Raw genomic sequence first — 19,773 nt, forward strand, 5'->3', positions numbered from 1 at the left:
TGCCTTGTTTGCGTTACGTGTATGGCGCCAGTTGATATCGATGCTGATAAGAGCAAAGTCCAGAGAGAGTGCAAACATTCCATGTCCATCATAAATTTGTCCCTCATTAGCTAGACATACCACATAAATCTAATACAATTTGCACTTATCTAGAAGCTACAAGTAAATGAAGTGTTTAGGTTGAATTTTTAAAAGGATTTAAGAAATAAAATATTATTCTATTAAATTAATAAGGCAACTATTAGATAAAGTAAGCTATAGCCAAGTGGGACCCCTTTTGAAAAAAAGCAAAAAAGTGTGGTATTCATTTTAGAATATACCATATTAATATACCAAATTTTTTTAAAATATACCATATACTCATAAATATAGCAGATGGTCAGCCAAATTAACTAAAATCCATAGTAAGTTGGCGTTTTGGCTCATAGAAAAGCGTAAATAACTTATACAATTTTTATCTGTTTGCTACCCAATTTTCAGGAATAGGAAATACTGTAGTTGTTATTGTATGTACCGAAAATCGTACTTTAGGTGCAAAATAAAGCTTGTTATTCGATGTTTGTCAATTTCCGGGAGCGGAAGTGAGCGTGTCAAAAATTTCAATCAAACTTGATCTACTATGTGCAAACATAACAAGTTCTGTCGAAATTATATCTGTATATCTTATAGTCTATGAGATCTAGGTGTTCATACGAATGCACAGACGGACTATATGATCTCGGCTATTGATAAAGAATATATATACTTTATAGGTTCGGAGATGCATTCTTCTGCCTGTTACATACCTTTCCTGCAGACACAAAGTTGTAATACCCTTCTAACCTAGGGATAGCGGGTATAAGAAACTTAACTCATATTAAACACTTTTAGCTAAGCAGACAATTTCATCTTTGTCATTTCGAGCTGTTTCTTTACATAAAATTTAAGGTTTAGTTAAATAAAAAAATGGCTTCAAAGACATTTTTTCTAGGAAATTCCATACTTGGATTACACAAACGATGTGGAAGCAAAAAACTCAGATTATTAAATGAGTCGCTATTTCCAAAGAAATTGTGAAAATCAAACAAAAGAAAAAGAGACTTATTAAAGCACGCATTATAATATAAATTTTATGAGCAATCTGAATTTCCCTTTAAGTGCGCCTAATTAGTTGCTCAAGCTGAAAACCCAGGATTTAACCAGTCTGATAATGAGATTCCTATTAACATTTGAATTCTGGGAAACCGATTCAAATTGCTGGCAATCCGTCTTGAAGTAGACCTTTAAAAGCTTAATATGAAATTATTAGTGGGTAATGCTTGTGAACAGGGCGGCGGCGGGACGTTCTACAGAAATTAAAGAAGATTAATTGTTTGCACATTCAACATGGTTGATATCATTAATTTTATTCAACCAAAGACACACACACACACACGCACAAAGAGACTGATACTAGAAACATCTTCAAAGCGCTTTAAACGAGCAGATTGTCAGCGTTTTGTGGCATAGGAAACATTAATCAAATTATTGAGTTTTATGAGGTCATCAAGTGAAATCTTTTTAACAACTTTCAAACATTCTCTGGTGTTTTTTTTCCTTTTGCGTAATGTCATAATCATCGTTGTTGTTGGCTGCATAAATTAACAGTTTTGCGCTTTGTTGTTAGATACTCATTAATTTCAATGAACTTGCAGTCCAAATTATTCTTATTCTTTGCGCATCCTTTTTAATACCTCAAAAACCCTTCTTCTTTCAGTTGAGTTTGCTCGTGCTTAGTTTTTAGTTTTCCATTTCTCTTGCTTTTAGCTGCTCATTTCCGAAAGTGACATGGAATTTTTGTCTTGTTCGCCTTGGGCTCAGGATGTTGCAAGGAATGGAGGAAGGGTTGAGAGGGAAGGGAATGCTTTCTCTAGTGTTGATGAATTTTCCCTCTTCATCATAATTAAAGCAGGTTGTAGTAGGAGGCGCCTCTCCACACGTTGCCAGGACTTGTTCTCATCGTATGTGCTGCCCCACTTTGGTTTTCATTAAAAGTTCTGTGCTCTGTTCTCTGTTTTTTTGTGTAGGTGCAATTAAAAGTGTCAATGACAATGTTGCCACACTTGCAGTTGTTGCTGTTGTTGATGTTGGTGTTGTTCGGCTCGTTAGCTTTTATTATTGTTGGCAGTGGCATCGTTATAGCCACTGCCATGCTCATCGCTCATTGTAATTACGATAATTACGACAAGGACTGCAAATGCAACGAGCAACGAGCAGCAGCAGCAGCAACAGCAACAGCAACTGCAGCAGCTCCTTCGGCTGCCACCTTAATGAAGCCGCATTCAATGCAATTCTGCCTCAGCTTCGAGTCCAGTGTGTGTCCTCATTTCCCCCCTCTCGAAGTACCCAAGCTCTGTTTATCCACTTAGCAGCACACAACATTGCGTCGTTAATTGAAAACTGACGCATTAAGCGAAAGTAACCCCCTCCTCCACCACTTTACTCCTGTCAACCAAAAGCCTCGCGTGTTGTTGTTGTTGTTTTCTCTGTGTTTTTTTATATTTTCTGCCTTTTAATTTTTCACTTTGTAATGCCCTCGTGCCGGCTGGCTGGCGTATTTATTTATTAAAGTTTAATTAAATACCTTTGCACATTCTTGCGCATGACTGCAAAATATTTTTAATGAGTTTTCGTCTTTTGTGTAAAAAATATATAAAATATACATCATAATAAGCACGCTCATGTGTAATGCGTCGTATGCGTAACGTCATCGTTTAAAAAACCATTAAGCATGCGTTATAGACACACCTTTTGTGTGTCTGTCTACAAATGGCCAGCGTATACTTTCATTTAATGACATCAATAAACAACAAATATTTGCCTAACAATTTTCACATCTTAAAAATTACTTTTGCCCAAATTGTTGGGCTTGGACTTTAGCCATTTAAATCAAGGTCATTGTCTCACCTTTATGGACCCAAAAAAACAAAAGCAAGTTCTATTTTTTGAAACAAAAAGGGAGGAAAGATAACTTTTTAAAAGCACAATAATAATAAATAATAAAGGTTGCAGGCGTGAAAAACTCAACGTGAAAGCTCGAAAGGAAATGCAAAATATAAAATACAAACGGAAAGACGAAAAGACTGAGAGACGGACGCTGGTACTCTAGCCGTAGAGCTCATTATGCTGCCGTAACCATTAGCCGTAACCAAAAACCAAGCCAGACATTGAATTGACCTTAATAAAGTCGACGACTACTGCGGCTGTGGTTACAGCTTTTGGCTTCGACTCTGACTCTGACTCGAAGTCTAATGCTGTTTTGCCATCGCTGCGCCGTGTCTGTTGTGTCGACCTTTTTAAGGGCAACATTTTTCATTCAGACGCCCACTAACCACGCCCCCTTTTTGCAAATTCCGTTCTCATCTGCTTACAGAAAATGCTGATACTACTGCTGCTGCTGCCGTTGTTGTTGAGTATATTTGGTAATAGTCTCATTGCCGGCGTCGAGGCAAATCTGAGCCTGGGCTTTAAGGTCATCAGAGTAAGTTGACCAAACAAACACATACAAATGTTTATGAATTCCATTACTAAACTTCTTCTCGTTTCGTTTTCTATCTTTTTTTTATGTGTCTCTCTCCTTAATTATGCGTACCAAAAGCTGCCAAGGCATATAAATCCCGGTAAGTCCATTTATTTTTTACCGATTGAACTGCGAATGCCTTAAAAGTTAAGCAAATCATCATCTACGATGGCTTCGGCTTCCGTATATATTGTAGAGTACATGAACTCGCAATCAATTTCCAATTTCCAATGAAAATGAAAATTGTAAAATTACATTAACTTTGCGCTTCATTAATCAAAGGCACTCTTACGTCTGCCACTTCAAATGTGAGCGTCTTCAAATCAACCCAAAAATAATTTCCAACAAAATTCTGAGAGCAAAGTGCAACAACAACACAAAAAACAAGCACAAACATTTTTCCCATTTAGACACCCATCAATTTTAAATATATATATTCTTTTTACACTTCTTTTTTTGGTGTGTGTTAGTCAAAATAAGTAAATATACGAAATACACGAAAAAATAGCCCAAAAAATACTAACGAAGATGAGGAAAGGAAAGGAAAGCAATTTCGTTAGCTTGAAAAAGTGATTTAATAAATGTGCAAAGCTTTTTGAAGGCAGCAAAATCGAATAATAATAAAGGAACAACACAACTTTTAAGCAATAAATATATCTAGATGCCAATCTGTGTGGGCATGAAAAGAAAAATTTAAGTTGAGCAACAGTTTTAGTTCAATAGCATTAAAATATATTAAGCTGATGATGTGTAAACCAATAGTAGTAAATTCCTTACTGATATGCGCTTAGTTTTTATGCAAAATCAGAAACTAAAATCACATAATAAATACACGTAAATTTTGTCTGGGAAAAGTTTCGACATTTGTGAGTTTTTTTTTGTCGTTGCTTAGCAGTTGCTAATCTGGCTGGACAGACGTAGCAGTCAGCTAGCTAACTAACGAGTAAAGTGATTTTAATGGATTTCTTTTTTTTTTTTTGCAATTTTTCTCAATTTTGTGCGAGTTGAGGATGAAATTCATTCGACATGTTGTGTGCTGGCTTTATACGTATGTGTGTTGTCGTACAAAGCTTTTCAAAATTAAACAGCAGCACGAACTGTGCCAAAAACTTTTCGATTTGGGCGTTACAACAAATACTTGTACAACAATACAACAATTTTACTTCTGGCAGTATCGTTGCATATGTTTTATGGGTGTGTAAGCACCCCTCTCTTTCTCCTCCTTCACTCTCTGTCCTCCCGCTGTCGACTGGCAAGGCAAAAGCCAAAAGTTTCAAATCAAATGCCAATACAGTTTGTGCGTTCGCCTGTTGTGGGCTCAGAGCGAGCGAGAGCTGCTGTTGCTTCAGCTTTTGCTGCTGCTGTTGTTGCCTTCCCTTTAACCCTCACTTCAGTTGTGTGTGAATGTGCCTTCGGCGCATATCAATGCTCCACACGTTTTGTTGCCTGTAGCGTGTAGCGCAGCGCCCCCCGCTGTGCTGATGCATTGTCCAGGCAAAACGGAACAAGTTTATTTAAACTGTAAAACTTGTTCTTTTTTGGTTCGTGCGGCGACTGCACTGTAAGTGCGAGGGAGGGAGCGAAGGGAACTTCTGCAAAAGTTATCGAAACACGAAAAATGTGGAGCACGATGTATGTGAAAGTATGTGCGATGGTGGAATTAACTCAAAAAATTAAAAAAAATACAAAAATATTTACGAGAACGTGAGCATTTGAAAGGCATACAAACAAAACGAGATTTACTTCAAGCTGAAATCAAAAGATTTCTACCTAGAAATAAATTTACACAATAAAGCGACTTAAATTCGAATAGATAGCAACTAAAGTTCATAAGGAATTTTAAGGCTAATAAGTGGCAAATTTGCCAAGCAGTTGAACCTCTCTTTCCCTCTAATAAATATTGCTTAAACAAGCTCTGTGTGTGCCAGACTATTTTCATTGCATTTATATCTTGTCCAGGGCAAATACAGCACAGAGAACACACAATTTGCAATAAAATTGCGCATACGCAGCGTTGTTCTCGCACACACAGAGTCTTTTGAACTTTCCGCTTTATGGCCTGCTCTGGACACTAGCCACTGGGCAACTGCTGCTCGCTGAGCACTCAAAACTTGTCACACACGCTCAAGTGTTGTAAATCTTTGCACAAAATGAAACTTTATTTGGTCATGGTCATCAACGACTTAAGTAAATCTAAAACTCTAAGTAAAACAAATACTATGCGCCCCGGCATAAAACAAATAAACTGTGCACACGTGACCCCATGCCCGGGCCATACACAGATAGCTCCGCCAACTGTAGCCGGACAAGTGATGATGACCCAAACAAAAGTGGGCAGTGGAAAGCGCACAAAAATATGCTACACTTTTTTTCGCTTTGCTACTAAAAAACACATGCAGAGTAAAAAGGGGAGAGATGAGCGCTTGAGTACATTTCAAAATAAAAAGTATAATGCATGACATGAAGTTATAGCATGGATAAGGCGGCGCGCACTCAGCTTGCAGGTTGTCGGCGAAAAATCTGAAACCTGAAGGAGAGAGAGACAGAGAGAGAGCAAGGACAGACAACGTTCAGAACATAACTGCTTAAGTACACTCGAGCAAAGCGTAGACATCCTTAAATGTTGACAGCGGGCGCAGATAAAAGTGCTCACATTGCAATTCCTGCGTTCACTTCCGCCATAAGGACGAACAGCGACAGATACCCAGCAAATAAATACTTGCTGAGATGTAATGGCCTCTTCAGGCAGCTTGACTTTAGAAAGTTGAACAAGATTTCTTAGGAGTAAAAGCATTTGTAATTAAATGAAATTTAGAAAAATTAGGGAAATTTATGAAATAGCTTTAGCTTATTAAATAATAATATTTCTTCTATTTTATTTTATTGTATAATGTTTGAGTAATAATGACCTTATTTTAAAAGTTATGAAAAGATTATGTGTAAGATTATATGTAAGTAAATTACATATTAATTTATATTCGCATAAGGGCAATAAGCAAGTACATTTTTTTTTTATATTTTTATATTATTTATCAAAAATATTTTATTTAATTTTAATATTTCTTAAATTCAATTTTACATGAATATGAACGCCGTGATTAAAAATTATAAAAATACATGAAATTCGTTATGGTAAATAAAATATTAATGAAAAACTTTAAAATTTTTTATTATTTATTTAATTCTTCTTCTTTATTTACCTTTTAAATATATTAATTTATGAAAAATTAAATAATAAAAATAATATCCATGTTAAATATAATATTTATCAAAAACTTCAAATATAGTATTCATGTTAAATAAAATATTCATTAAAAACTTTTACATTTGCATTTATTTTTATATCTTCATCTATTTTTCTTTACACATACTTCTTTAAGCACTATGAAGTCTGTTTGTTTACTTATTGTAGGATATTTGAGCTTTCATCATATTCTCCCTTTAAGCTGCCCGATTCGTTAGGGTAAACAGCGATTGCTTGTAACGAGCAATGGCACACATACAGATCTACACACAATGACACACACACACACACAATAGCACTCCACACACGCTCGCTGTTTGATATGTAAAGCAATGTCACTGATTGTGTTTGTGTATGTGTGACAAGCTTTTTGCTCTGTATGGGTTCAATGCAGACAGCTTTTGCTTGTTATGAGCGAGTGTGTTTGGGTGTAAGTCAGTCTGTGTGTCTCTCTGTGTGTGTGTGTGTGTGTGTGTCTTATGCCAAAGTACATTAAGAAGATTGCACTTTCGAAAATGACACAATTCGCCACAAAGTAAAAAAGGTGTAAGGTTTTCAATGGGCATGTTGCACGTTGCTTGTTGCTTGATACTTGTTGTTGCCCCGAGACATGTGCCACATGGTTGTGGTTTAGATGTCAACATCCGGTGTCCTCTCCTTCGTCTACTCGTATATCAAATAATCGAAGCTAATTGCTAACGACATAAACATGCAACCACGTGCCCATATTCATTACAAATAACAACAATGACAGCAACAGCAGCGACAACAACAACAACAACGATTTTCACATTAACCATTGATGCCAAAATGCCAAATGAATGATGATGCCTTTGTCTGTTGCCTTCTGTGATATATACTCCTATATGATATCGTTCTTACAGCGTCACGTCGTCACCGAAATCAATTCAAGAATATTTGCCTGACTCCCAGCAAACACACAAAAATACGAATAAGAGAAAAAACACACAGTGGAAAATTGCCACAGAGCACGTATGTAGCTATAAGTGGCAGAAGCAACATGCATGTGGCAAGCATCAGCTGGGGCTGAGGCAGGGGCACCGCCTTTGTATCTAGGTAACTGCGAAATTGCAAAAAAATTCCAGCGAAAGCCTCGTAATTGTGATTGAAGCTGTAGCTCTGGCAAAAGCAAAAGCAAACTTTTGTGGCCTAATGGCGGACCATAAAGCACAAACAACATTTGTCAGTGTTCATTTCTGATGAGCCAAAAGTCTATTGTTTGTTCTGATAAATATGTGTACGTGCATGCGTGTGTTTGCTTGTGTGATCTAACATGCGAAAGAAAATTTATAACAAGCACTGGCAAATATTAATTGGTTTTCACCCACCTCTCTGCATGATGAAAATTGGCTGCTGAAATGTCAGGCCAAAAGAGAATAAGCCATGGTAATAAGAACATGCAACAAAGGCAACAACTTCGACTAATGGAACTGCTTAAAGATTGACGAGTGCACAAAAGGCCGCAAAGTTACTTAAAGCTGCGTTCCTTTGGTCTCTCTGCCCATTAACTGCAAAACACAATGTCTCGCTCTCACCCATGAGCTGTCATGTCCATTAAAGTATCTCCCAAAAAAAAGTACGCTACGTTCAATTCAATTTCTAGTTCTATTTTGGGCTCAACTCACATTTGCCACACCTCGGCGGCAAGTACGAGTTGAGCTGATTTCATTTCTCTGCTTTTCTCTTTTTCGACTACAATTTGTGTGTGTTTCTTTCTTCTCTTTCTCACTTTTCCCCCGGGTTGGATGCTGGACAACAATGGAACAACTACTGCTATTACCACTAACGTTGGCCTTCGTTCGCTTTTCGGCCACGTCCGCCTGTCATTTTGGGCCCTTTTGTGTGCGCCCTGCAGCCAATTGCAGTGTTGGCAACACAACATTCGCACATGGAGCCACATTTAAATTGGATTGTAAAACTCAATGCGTCTGCGAGGTAAGTGATGTGATGGGTTGAGTAAGAGTGGGGTGGGGTAAAGGTTGCCACCGTTTAGTTGCCACTAACCACAACAGACACAGAGACTGAGAGACAGAGAAACAGACACAGACAGAGCTATAGATACAGCTGCAGATAGGGTCAAAGTCAAATGCAGTGCCACTAAGCGGCTCTTTTGCTTTTGTGCTATTGTTTAACCAGTGATTGCCCCAGGTTTTGTGTTTTTTTATTCTTGTTTTCCATATCTTTCATAGGGGTTAACGTTAACACTTGTGTAATTTATTTACCATACAAATCCCTTTATGCTGCGCAGCAATTAAATCTGAATTTAGTCGGGCTGAAAACGTTATACGAATTAGAAACTTTAAAGGGGAATAAAACAAGAAAAAGTTTAAAAAGCTAACTAGTTTATGGTAATAATAATAACAGCATAATAAAACATGTTTTAGAATATTTTGTTTAAGTTTAGCAGTTTTTATTTTAACTAATTCGAAAGGGAAGAGAAATGAAAAACTATTATAATTTATTTATTGATAAAGAAAAGATTTTGTTGCGTTTATTTTTTAATATTCGATTGTTTAATGAATTTACATTGGATAATTCTTTAGCTATTAAATAGAGAAATGAGCAGCTCCAAATATTATGATTTATGCATTTGTCAAATACAATAAATTAATTTTATTTATTAAAACTTTGACTATTATTATTTTGCCGTGCATAGAAATGCCTTTAGTGTTAGAATTTATGTAAAATAAAATCGAAATAAATATTTAAAGCTATTATTTATTTAGTTTATAACATTATAATGTGTTCCAGCCATAACTTTTGTTGAGCACGTGAGTTAAACACGCGCTAACAAGTAAAATCTAATACGTGAATTTGAATGAGATTTACGCGCAATTACAGCTAACGGCAAGAGCAAAAGCAAAAGCAAAGGCCAAAGGGAGGCTGGCCAAATCTCGGCCAAAAACTAAATCCTTGGCATTGCTTTATGGCCAAACATTTGTCTTCAGGCAAGAGTGAAATGTGTGAGCGAGTGTGTGTGTGATTGTTGCTGGAATTCACACCTCTAGCCAACAATTGAGGCAGTTTATCATTGCAGTCAGACATACGAGAGTATTCATGCCAAATGGTAACACGCACACACACACACGCATTCACACTTATGTAAAGAGGACTGAAAGCAAGGTCGCAATTTATGCAGTGCAATTTGGAAGTGAGCGAAAACTAAGCAAGTTTTTGGCCACACTAACTAAACACATGGCACATGGCTGCGAAAGCGAAACTGTTGATAAATAAAATAACAAGTAAGAAAATGTTAATTTGGCAACATACTTAAGGCATTAGGCGGTATGCGTGTGCAAGTACTTTTCGCAGCGACTGTTTTGTGGTAAATATTTTGCTTACATTATGACTTTATTTGGGGGCTAAATAAACAGAGGCAGATGGAGATTGGTTGGGCGCCACTTGTAATGTATTTTAATGTCTCGCCTTTCGCCTTCTTGCAGAACGGTCGCCATGCCTGCTCGACGCTCTGTCCAAACGAGCAGCTGCCGGCGCCGGAGGATACGATTTCGTGCAGATCACCGCGTCTCGTCGAGGTGCCCGGCCACTGTTGCAAAATGTGGCTCTGTGAGAATCCAACAGCTGATGGTAAGTTGCGAGTGGCGCTGTGGGAAGTTGGGAAGTGGACAGTGGTCCATGAAGGTGGGGAGGAGGTGCGGGTCATGGCCTTGTTATTGTTTTATAAGTGTGTTTATGGTCGCAGCCGGTTTTGGCTCTGGACTTTCATAGTCCATGGTTGTGAGTTAATGGCGCCCAGGGGCATGCCGTCATCGTCATCGTCGTCGTCGTCGTCGCGTCCGGCGCACAACTTAATGCTTTTTAAGCGCCCAACCAAAAGCGCAACGCATATTTATGAAGATGAATTATTCCATGACAAGGCAACAGTCGTGCTTGAAGCATCAGCAGTACCAGCAGCAGCAGCAGCAAACTGCAGAAGCAACAGCAACAAACACCAAACAGAAGCTGTAGCTTTTGCTCTTGCCTCCAGCTATGGGAGAACAACAGCAACAACAACAGTGGCAGCAGCATAATTACTTACACAAGGATTAAGTGTTAATTAAACGCGCAAAATGCAATAAATAAACAAGATTATTAAGTGCTCTTAAGGGCCCTCACTTCAATTGGGCTTTACGCCTTTGTCGTTCACAATGCTGCCCATTGACGCAATTACCACGCAAAAATAAAACGAAATTGCCAACGGAATAACGGAATGGATATTAGCATGCAAACAACGCTGTAAAAATGGAAATAAATACACGAGAATGCTCAAGGCCTTTGCTACAAATTAAAATTGTATAAAAGTCACAATATCAAGCATACGCAGTGTGTAGAAATATGGATTTGTTAGCAGTACTTTTAGCAATTTGTTGTATTTTCACAGAGGAATTTAATTTAATGAAAGCATTATTAACACATGGACAACGCATATTAGATTTATTTATCGTTTAATGACTGCTTTACACCCTTAATTTGGTTCAATATTTGCTATGCGATAAAAAAGTCAAACTTCTGCAAATAATTATTCTTTTTGTTATAAAACATTATACATTTTTTGTTTTTAAATTGGTAACAAATTAATCAATATTATAACATTTAATTCAATTGAATATATTAGGGACAATTCAATCAAACACAAATGCAGTTAAAGTAAACATAATTAGAGTTGATTGAATTAAAATAACTGTATATATAAAAACTAATTTTTAATTTATTCGACCTTTTATAGAATTAAAAATAATTAAATTTAATTGAATTAAATTAGCTGCAGAATGTTTAATCTATAAACAACTTAAATTCGTAGCTTTGATGTTGATAATAAACATGACAATTATTCTAAAGCAAATCAGAAATATATACATAAATAATTAAAATTTATGTTACTAAATAAATTGAAATTAAACTAAATTATTTTAGCTAAAGAAATGTTTAAGATTTTAATCAACTTAAATTCAAAGCTTAGAAAAAATTGACAATAAACACAGATCACAAATGTGTAAACACTTTAAACTTCTAACTTCTTAGAAATCCCCAAAACTGATTTAACTATTTGCTGCTTATAATCATTGTTGGATTAAATTATTATTCAAGTGCTGTGGGGGAATTATTCTATAAGTATATTTTGCACTCAATCTATGTTTATACACTGAGCACTTGGGAAACGCTCATTAGTTGGCCAATCATAATCATTTGCAACTCTTTTTGTTGCAGTCTATGCCACCTGCCACAATAGCAGCATCAGCGGCAATTGGAGCGCCTGCAGCAGCGTTTGCGGCCTGGGCATTGCCACGAGGCAGACCACGACCCATACTGGCTGCCATCAATTGAGCAATTTACGGTTATGCGAGAATCGCAGATGTGGCCAAGACAATAAGAAGCGAGACAGCAGAGAGAATAAGCGCAGCAGCAGCCACAACAGGCCATTAACTAACCTGCAGCCAGAGCACAACTTGGCTGCCAGCCAGCTTCATCAGCTGCATCATCACAAGCGGCGGCAACAACAACATCAGAGGGAGAGAGCATGGCACTGGCAGCATCAGAGGGAGACGAAACGAGAGACGGAGCCAGGTCAAGGGCAGCACATGCAACAGGAGCCAGCGCATAGAATTAGAGTGAGTTGTGAATGTGGCAAGTGTTGCAAGTGGCAGCCGCCTGATGAAACTTTCTTTTTTCCCCATTCCCACGCGTAACAACAACAACAACAGAAGGGACACGAGTGCCGCAGCTTACAGCGCCTGGGGCCAGCGAGGATTCGACTTGGCGAATGCGTTTCTCGCAAACTCTATCGTCCCAAACTGTGCGGCAGCTGCCACCGCGGCACCAAGTGCTGTGCCCCAGCGGTGTCTACAACAATACAAGTGAGTATTTCTGTCCAAGATCTGCGTAAAGACCTTGCAAAATGCATTTGTTGTTGCCTCACCTGCATAGCAAACAGCTCAGTGGGTGATTGAAAGCAATTTTCCTTTGAGAGGCTTTTCATTTTCGCCTGGCAAACGCTTGCAACAACAATGTCGCACAGCCCCAAAGACATGCTGCAATTTTGTCGCATCCTCATGCCAAAGGAGAAAACTGTTTGTTGACTGCAATTTGTTATTTTCATTAATCAATTAAATTAGCGTCCATTTTAATTCGAAACATCTTTGACTATTAAATGGCAAAAAGAAATTGAGCACAAACAAGAGAATGACGGAGGAGAAAATAAAGCTGAACAAGTCGATGAATTAATGCTCTTACTGATTGTTTTTTTAAGCAGATTGAATATTAGGGTAAATAAGAATTTCGGACAAGAAAATATTTGAAGATACAGCATTTTGTTTAATATAAGCATTTATTAAACTTTAGGAGCGAACAAACAAAAATTTTGTTGTTAAAAATATATATTGCTTGGTTGAGAATTTGGTATGTATTTTTCTGTATGGTATATTTTGAATGTAATAGCATTTTAATATACCAAATACAGCTTTTGGCATATTTTAGTATATTTTCTCTATGGTATATGTTGAGCGTTATAGTATATTAATATACCAATTATATCTATCGGTATATTTAAGTATTTTTCAGTATTGCCTGCTACTTTAAGGTTAAGAAATTAGTTAGCCAGATAATGAATGCTTCAAATATTATATATATTCTTTAAACTAAAAGTCTTCTGAATTGTTCATTCATACTAGCTTTATATCTAGACTTTTCATACTAAAGGCTTTTCAAATAGCTTAATTTATATTTGAATCTATTTACCCTTTATTAGAGTAGCACTTAAGTACTTAATGGCTCTCTTATTGCTATTTATTCGATTGCCTTTGGCATTTCGTCGTCTTTTGGTATTAATTAAAAAGGGAATTGTATTAAAACGTCAATTACAATGGCAATTGACAGATAGAAAAAGAGCAGATTGTAGAATGTAGAATGTAAAATACAGCAAAATGGCAAAATGGGAAATCAAATGCTCGGCAGGCTGTCAAAATCAATTTAGCACCTGTGCCTGATTGCACTTTTTTTTCAATTTATTAAACGTTCGTCGCAATCAACGGAAATGGGAAGAGAGAGAGGGAGAAGAGAGGAATTGAATGCAGTGATTTCAACTAGTTACATTCTCAAGTTCCAGTTGCAACTACTTCGTCTTTTTTTGTGTTTCCTATGCAGGTCGAGCTGTTGTGTCCTTTAAATGCCGTTGATCCAATTAACTACGTACAAAAGCGAGCACAGCAACAACAACAACAACAACAACGACGACGTGCAGAATTCTTTGGCAAGCAACAGGATGACGAACTGGAGCCTGCAATTGAAGGTGACAGGCAATATGAGACGGAGGAGCTAGAGAAGGAGCAGCTGGAGCAGCCGGGTCAGTTATGGGACACCATTGCTTTGGAGCCCATCGATCAGGAATTTCTGCAATCACATCAGATACAAATTGAGAATAAATTCATTGCCGTCGAATGGATACTGAAATGTGAATGCAGCAAGAATGTGAGTACGAATACGAAGGAGGGTTAAGGAAAGGGGAAGGGTAAATGGAAGAGGAGGAGACCGTAACTGGATAGCAATATTTGCACGTTGATGGTATAGAAACTGCCTTGGGCTTGGCCATAAACAGAGTCATATTTTCTTCTGACGCTCATATTGCCATTCCATGCCAAACAGCAGTCATTCAACGGCAGTCCGTCTGCAATACTTACCAACTGTCTCCTCCCCCCTTTTCCCCTTGTTCTACATGCTCTTGCCCCATTATCCACAGCAGCTGCACGAAAATTGCTTTCACTTGTCATTTTAATCGCATTTTTGTTGCTGTTCTTCCCTTGTAAGCGTTCTCTTTTGTTTCTCTCTCTCACTCTCTCAATCTCTCTTAGTATCTCTGTCTCTTTTCTATGCACAAATGTTTTGTTTTGTTTTGTGCAAAAAAAAAGAAAACAAAAAAAATATGACTGCAATTTTTTGTTGACTTCTTTGTGAGACCTAAGGACACAATGGGCGAAGGCAAAGTTGTTGAGGGTTGAGGGAATGTCCAGTATATATCTTTTTTTTGTTGACTATATATATGTATGTAAGTATATATACTCGTGTGTGTATTCCAACTGAGTTCGTTTAGTCGCGCCCAGCTGTCTGTTGTGTTTTTCCCATTATTTTGGCGTATTCATCTTGAATGCCTTTTCTCTTGTTGTTATTTTGTTTTTGTTTTGTTTTTGTATTTCTATTTGGTGAGCACGCTGCAATTGCAATGATTGGATTTTTATGAATACATTCATCAAAGCGCTTTGCCTGCTGCCTTACATCCCAACCAATAACCAACTTCCAACCTCCCACTCAACTCAGAGGCAACCAGTGGCAGCTTTCAACTGAATGTTACCCATATTCGAGTAAACTATAGTGTAGTATATACTCCAACTACTACGTAAAACAACAAAAATATATGGCAATGCGGTTTGCAGTTTGTGTTTGTCTTTATAAAATTTTACTTTCCATTGTTGCATACAAAATGGATTTATGATGCAAGTTAAACGTTGAAATTGTGTTTTAAACTGGAGCAATTGATTGCAACAGTTCACTTAAAATACACTAATAACAACTTGTCAACGATACATTATCTTTATCTAAGGAACTTTATATTTGGTTAGCAATTGATAGCAAATGTTAGTTTTCAATATAATAGATTCGATTACTTTCAATAACATGTGTAAACACTAGAAATAGTTAAATTCTTGAATTTGATATGTTTGATAACCAAAGAGACTGCTTATTCGACAACTCAACTATACGAACACACGCTTATGTTTGTTAAACTTCAGAAAAATTGTGTATTTTTGTAAAGAGTCAAATATAAAAGAGAGTGAAACCAAATGCATATATTTTTAACTTTTTTAATTTTTTTCTATTTAACGTTTGTTAAAACTGAAATTCAAAATATTGAAAATTTAATTTGCAGACACTTGTTGCTACTATAAGAAATTCTTAAGCTGTCAATAGTTTCAATGTTGCAGATAAGTCTGTCATTACTATAAAATTCCAACATTAACAGACAATAAAGTCAAATGTCAATATCTTGAACATTCATTATATCTACCTGTCTTTGTCTTATAACTCGGCTATTTGTGTATTTCCTAAAAAATTGCATACTAAATTAAAGTATCTTTCTCCTTTTATTTTTTTTTTTATAACGATCTTTGAAAATTTTGCAAAATATCTTAAGATGATCTAGTATAAGAATTACATTATCAACTGAGCTAATTCTATAGATAACTAAGTCAAGATAATACAGAGAGACTAGCACATTAGACAGATAAACGTGGTCAATATCAATATCATTAACTTACTTTGCCTATCTGCGCTTTACAACTCGCTAACTTATTTGTTTCCATTTTGCACAGTTGTGTGACAATCTTCATCTCATTAATGCTGATTTCCATAATTAATTTACAATCTTTGCCAAATAACAATATCTCAACGTATCTTATCTAACCACGCGACAAAATTTAAGAGAGTCTGAAAAAAAGAGTGAGTGATATTTGACATCATCAGTGATTAGTGAAGCAAATACGATTTTGCCCTTTGCCTTACATTTTACGAGTATTTGCATTATGCGCTCTCCTTCTTTGTCTCTCCCTCTCTCCTCTCTTCACAGCTCATTAGAGCGGTGGGTGACATTCACTGTTAAAGAGAGGCAAACCTATTGAAGCGATTTTCAGTCGCATGCCGAACGCAGAGCGTAGCGCACGTATTTTTATAGTGTAAGGTGAATCGCTGTTGCTGTGAATTATAGTTGCCCTCACTTTAAGCATAATGAGTGCCGCATCCATTCGCTCTCTGAGCAAAAGCAAACAAACCGCACGCATTGTGATCATTGGAGCCGGCACAGCTGGAATTGCAGCTGCAACCCGATTACTTGAGCAGGGCTTTAAGAACGTGTTGTTGCTGGAGGCGGAAGATCGCATTGGTGGACGCATCAATACCATTCCATTTGCTGATAATGTTATCGACTTGGGTGCTCAATGGTGCCATGGAGAGGTTGGCAATGTTGTCTACGAACGTGTCAAGGATTTGAATTTGCTTGAAACCACAGAAGGTCACTACGAAACCTTTCGCTGTGTGCGCTCCAACAAAGAAGTGCTGTCCGATGATGTGGCAGACAACCTCAAGTCAATTGCCTTTAACTCCATACCAGAGAGGCAGACAGAACTGACGGACTACAAGGGCTCTTTAGGGGATTACTTAACCCAGAAATACTGGAAAGAGCTGGAAAAGTTGCCAGCCATAAATCAAACAATAGCCGAGGAATTTCTGGAGAACTTCCACAAGTTCGAGAGCTCCGTTGAAGCCGCAGATCATTTGTACGAGGTGTCGGGACGCGGACACCTAGAATACTGGCTGTGCGAGGGCGAATTACTGCTCAACTGGCGCGACAAGGGCTACAAGAGTTTTCTGCGTTTGCTCATGCAATCTAAGCAGAATAATCCTGATGATCTTGGCGTGCTGCAAGGAAGAGTGCTGCTCAACAAGCGCATAGCACAAATAAACTGGTCAGGCGCTGATGAGGTGTTAATCCGTTGCTGGAATGGCGAAGTGTTGACAGCAGATCATGTCATCTGCACGGTGTCTTTGGGAGTGCTCAAAGAGCAGCACAGCCAGCTCTTTGTGCCCGCTCTACCTGAAGCCAAAGTACGTGCCATTAAAGGTCTGAAACTTGGTACCGTTGACAAGTTATTTTTGGAGTACGCCTTGCCTCCGTTGCCCAAGGATTGGCCTGGCTTCAGTTGCCTCTGGGTGGCGGAAGATCTGCAGGAGTTGCGCAGCTCGGAGAGATTCTGGCTGGAGAGCGTGTTTGGTTTCTATCCGGTATCCTATCAGCCACGTCTGCTGCAGGGCTGGATCATTGGCGAACACGCTCGGCACATGGAAACCCTCACCGAGGAGCAAGTGCTGGAGGGTTTGCTCTGGCTCTTCCGCAAATTCCTACCCTTCGATGTGCCGCAGCCAGTGCGTTGTCTGCGCACGCAGTGGCATGCGAATCCCAACTTCAGGGGCAGCTACACTTTCCGCACCACGATGGCCGATGAACTACGCACAGGTGCCTGGGATCTGGAGGCTCCTCTGCTCGATATTGGCGGTCGGCCGAGACTGCAGTTTGCCGGCGAAGCTTCGCACAAACATTATTACTCGACGGTGCACGGGGCAGCGGAGACGGGTTGGCGGGAGGCGGACCGATTGAATACCTATTATCGATCGAAAACAGCTCAGTTATAAGGAATTGATAAGCGTACTGCGAGCTGATTGCAAGTGCTAATAAAACTGCAAAAACGTGTCCCAATTAATCTACTTCTTTATTTATTGTTCATTTATGTGGGTAAAGCTCTCATAAGAGATAGATCAAGTACTTTTATATATAACATAAGGAACAAGTAAAGTACTTTTACAACCATTTTCTTTATAACTTCCTTATTTATTCTATGAACTTCTGAGAACATGACAAGTCGAATTTCTCGCTAACAAACAAGTGGATGTGTCCTTGAGTTCGATTAGGATTTATTAGAAATTTCGTTTTTTTCCATAGACGCTGTTACGATAGTTCATCATAAGGAAGTCTAATCGTTTAAATCGCACTTAGTAAGTCGATTTTGGACTAAGACCAATGTCACTTTCAAATAGCAAAATTAGCAAATGAAAAAAAGTAAAAGAAACTATATATTTATGATCAATCAAACGTTGTTGAAAATTATTATGCACTTAGCTTAGCTACCATTTGTGGCTTAAAGATTGTATTACACAATTAATAATCGAAATAGAAATCACACTTAATATCGCAAGAGAATCGATTGCATTCTCTTGATATTAAATTATTAATTAATAAGTATAAGTCTTATTAATATTACATGCTCATCGATGCGCTCAACTTTATTGCTATTTCATTTAAATTTTGCACATCCCTCCACAATACAACACAATTTCTAACTATCCTTTCTCATCTACAATACTTACTAAATATCCATGAATTGAGATATTTTGCTGTCGAACAAGTTGTAATAGTTGTTACCACATGTTGTTGCAGTTAATATTTGTCTGGCTTGCATGCTTTAAAGTAAACGCTTTGGGCTGATTATGTGCACTTGGTTAAGGGAAAATGAAAGCAAAGGAAAGCAAAGCATATTCATTTGAACATGGCAATATCCAGTGTGTTGTTGGCCCATTTTAACATTTGACCAAAACATGATGACCAACTCATTTGCAACGAGAGCAGTCGCGGACAACACTGTAATTGTACTGTGCGTAGGGGGTGTGTTAGAGGGTGTGTGTAGGGGGTGTTGAGGCTAAACGCACACTAAACCAGACAAACAGCCAGATGGGAGGGGGTGTGGTTCAGTGCACTTTACACATGCAGAGCCAAAAAGGGACAAAAATGCAGCAGTAAAAATCAGTTTGGCACTTCACAGAGAACGAGGGACAGAAAGAGGGGGAAGGCGGGGCCAGAGGCAGGCAGACCAAACACCAGGAATGCCAACAATGCCGCAAACAGTGAAGCAAACTCGAAGTGGGAACTGTGCTGCAAAATGTTTTAGCCACACACACACACAGTTGAGTGTTGAAAATTCAAATTTATGCCACGCAAAGGCCAAAGCGTTGTAACTGTTGTTGCCAAATGTTGTTGCTCTCTTTGTTGGCCCAGCCTCTGGACATCATCTTCTCGTAGATTACCCATTACATATGCGACTTTGTCAACCAACCAACCAACCAACAAAAAAAAAAGGAAGTATTCCAACCGCAGCTGTGGGCCAGCAGTTGCTGGTCAAACATACAACTTGTTGTCAGGTATTCAATGCACTTGCTTCAATTTTAGGTTTTGCTGCAAGTTCCTTTCATTTTTGAGAATTTAAATCATAGTATTTGCCAATATTTAATATAGTAAACAATTCAGTGGAGTTTTAGCTGTTGTCGATGAGCCATCATCCTTTTCTATTCAATACCCTATTTTCAGTTTAGTTTTGTT

At 38.0% G+C, this 19,773-nt stretch overlaps 2 protein-coding genes across 2 annotated transcripts in view; both read left to right on the forward strand.

Annotated features, from left to right (window-relative positions):
- Positions 1-19,773, forward strand: part of LOC133840612 (uncharacterized) — a 55,723-nt gene that overhangs the window by 26,653 nt on the left and 9,297 nt on the right. Inside the window, exons 3-9 of the mRNA XM_062272543.1 lie at positions 3,392-3,499; positions 3,617-3,638; positions 8,659-8,738; positions 10,247-10,391; positions 12,012-12,412; positions 12,506-12,658; positions 13,944-14,267. Coding sequence (XP_062128527.1) covers positions 3,395-3,499; positions 3,617-3,638; positions 8,659-8,738; positions 10,247-10,391; positions 12,012-12,412; positions 12,506-12,658; positions 13,944-14,267 — 1,230 coding nt within the window. The 5' untranslated portion in view covers positions 3,392-3,394. The remainder of the gene's footprint in view (positions 1-3,391; positions 3,500-3,616; positions 3,639-8,658; positions 8,739-10,246; positions 10,392-12,011; positions 12,413-12,505; positions 12,659-13,943; positions 14,268-19,773) is intronic.
- Positions 16,471-18,222, forward strand: LOC133840615 (spermine oxidase). The gene has a single exon (XM_062272546.1). The coding sequence runs from the start codon at positions 16,575-16,577 to the stop codon at positions 18,033-18,035; it is 1,461 nt and encodes a 486-aa protein (XP_062128530.1). The 5' UTR covers positions 16,471-16,574; the 3' UTR covers positions 18,036-18,222.

This window comes from Drosophila sulfurigaster, chromosome 3 (assembly GCF_023558435.1).
Source record: "Drosophila sulfurigaster albostrigata strain 15112-1811.04 chromosome 3, ASM2355843v2, whole genome shotgun sequence".
In the NCBI taxonomy this organism is placed as follows: domain Eukaryota; kingdom Metazoa; phylum Arthropoda; class Insecta; order Diptera; family Drosophilidae; genus Drosophila; species Drosophila sulfurigaster.

Bases quoted from the DNA above. Each gene is read 5' to 3' on its own strand.
- LOC133840615 (XM_062272546.1), top strand. From the start codon at position 16,575: ATGAGTGCCGCATCCATTCGCTCTCTGAGCAAAAGCAAACAAACCGCA.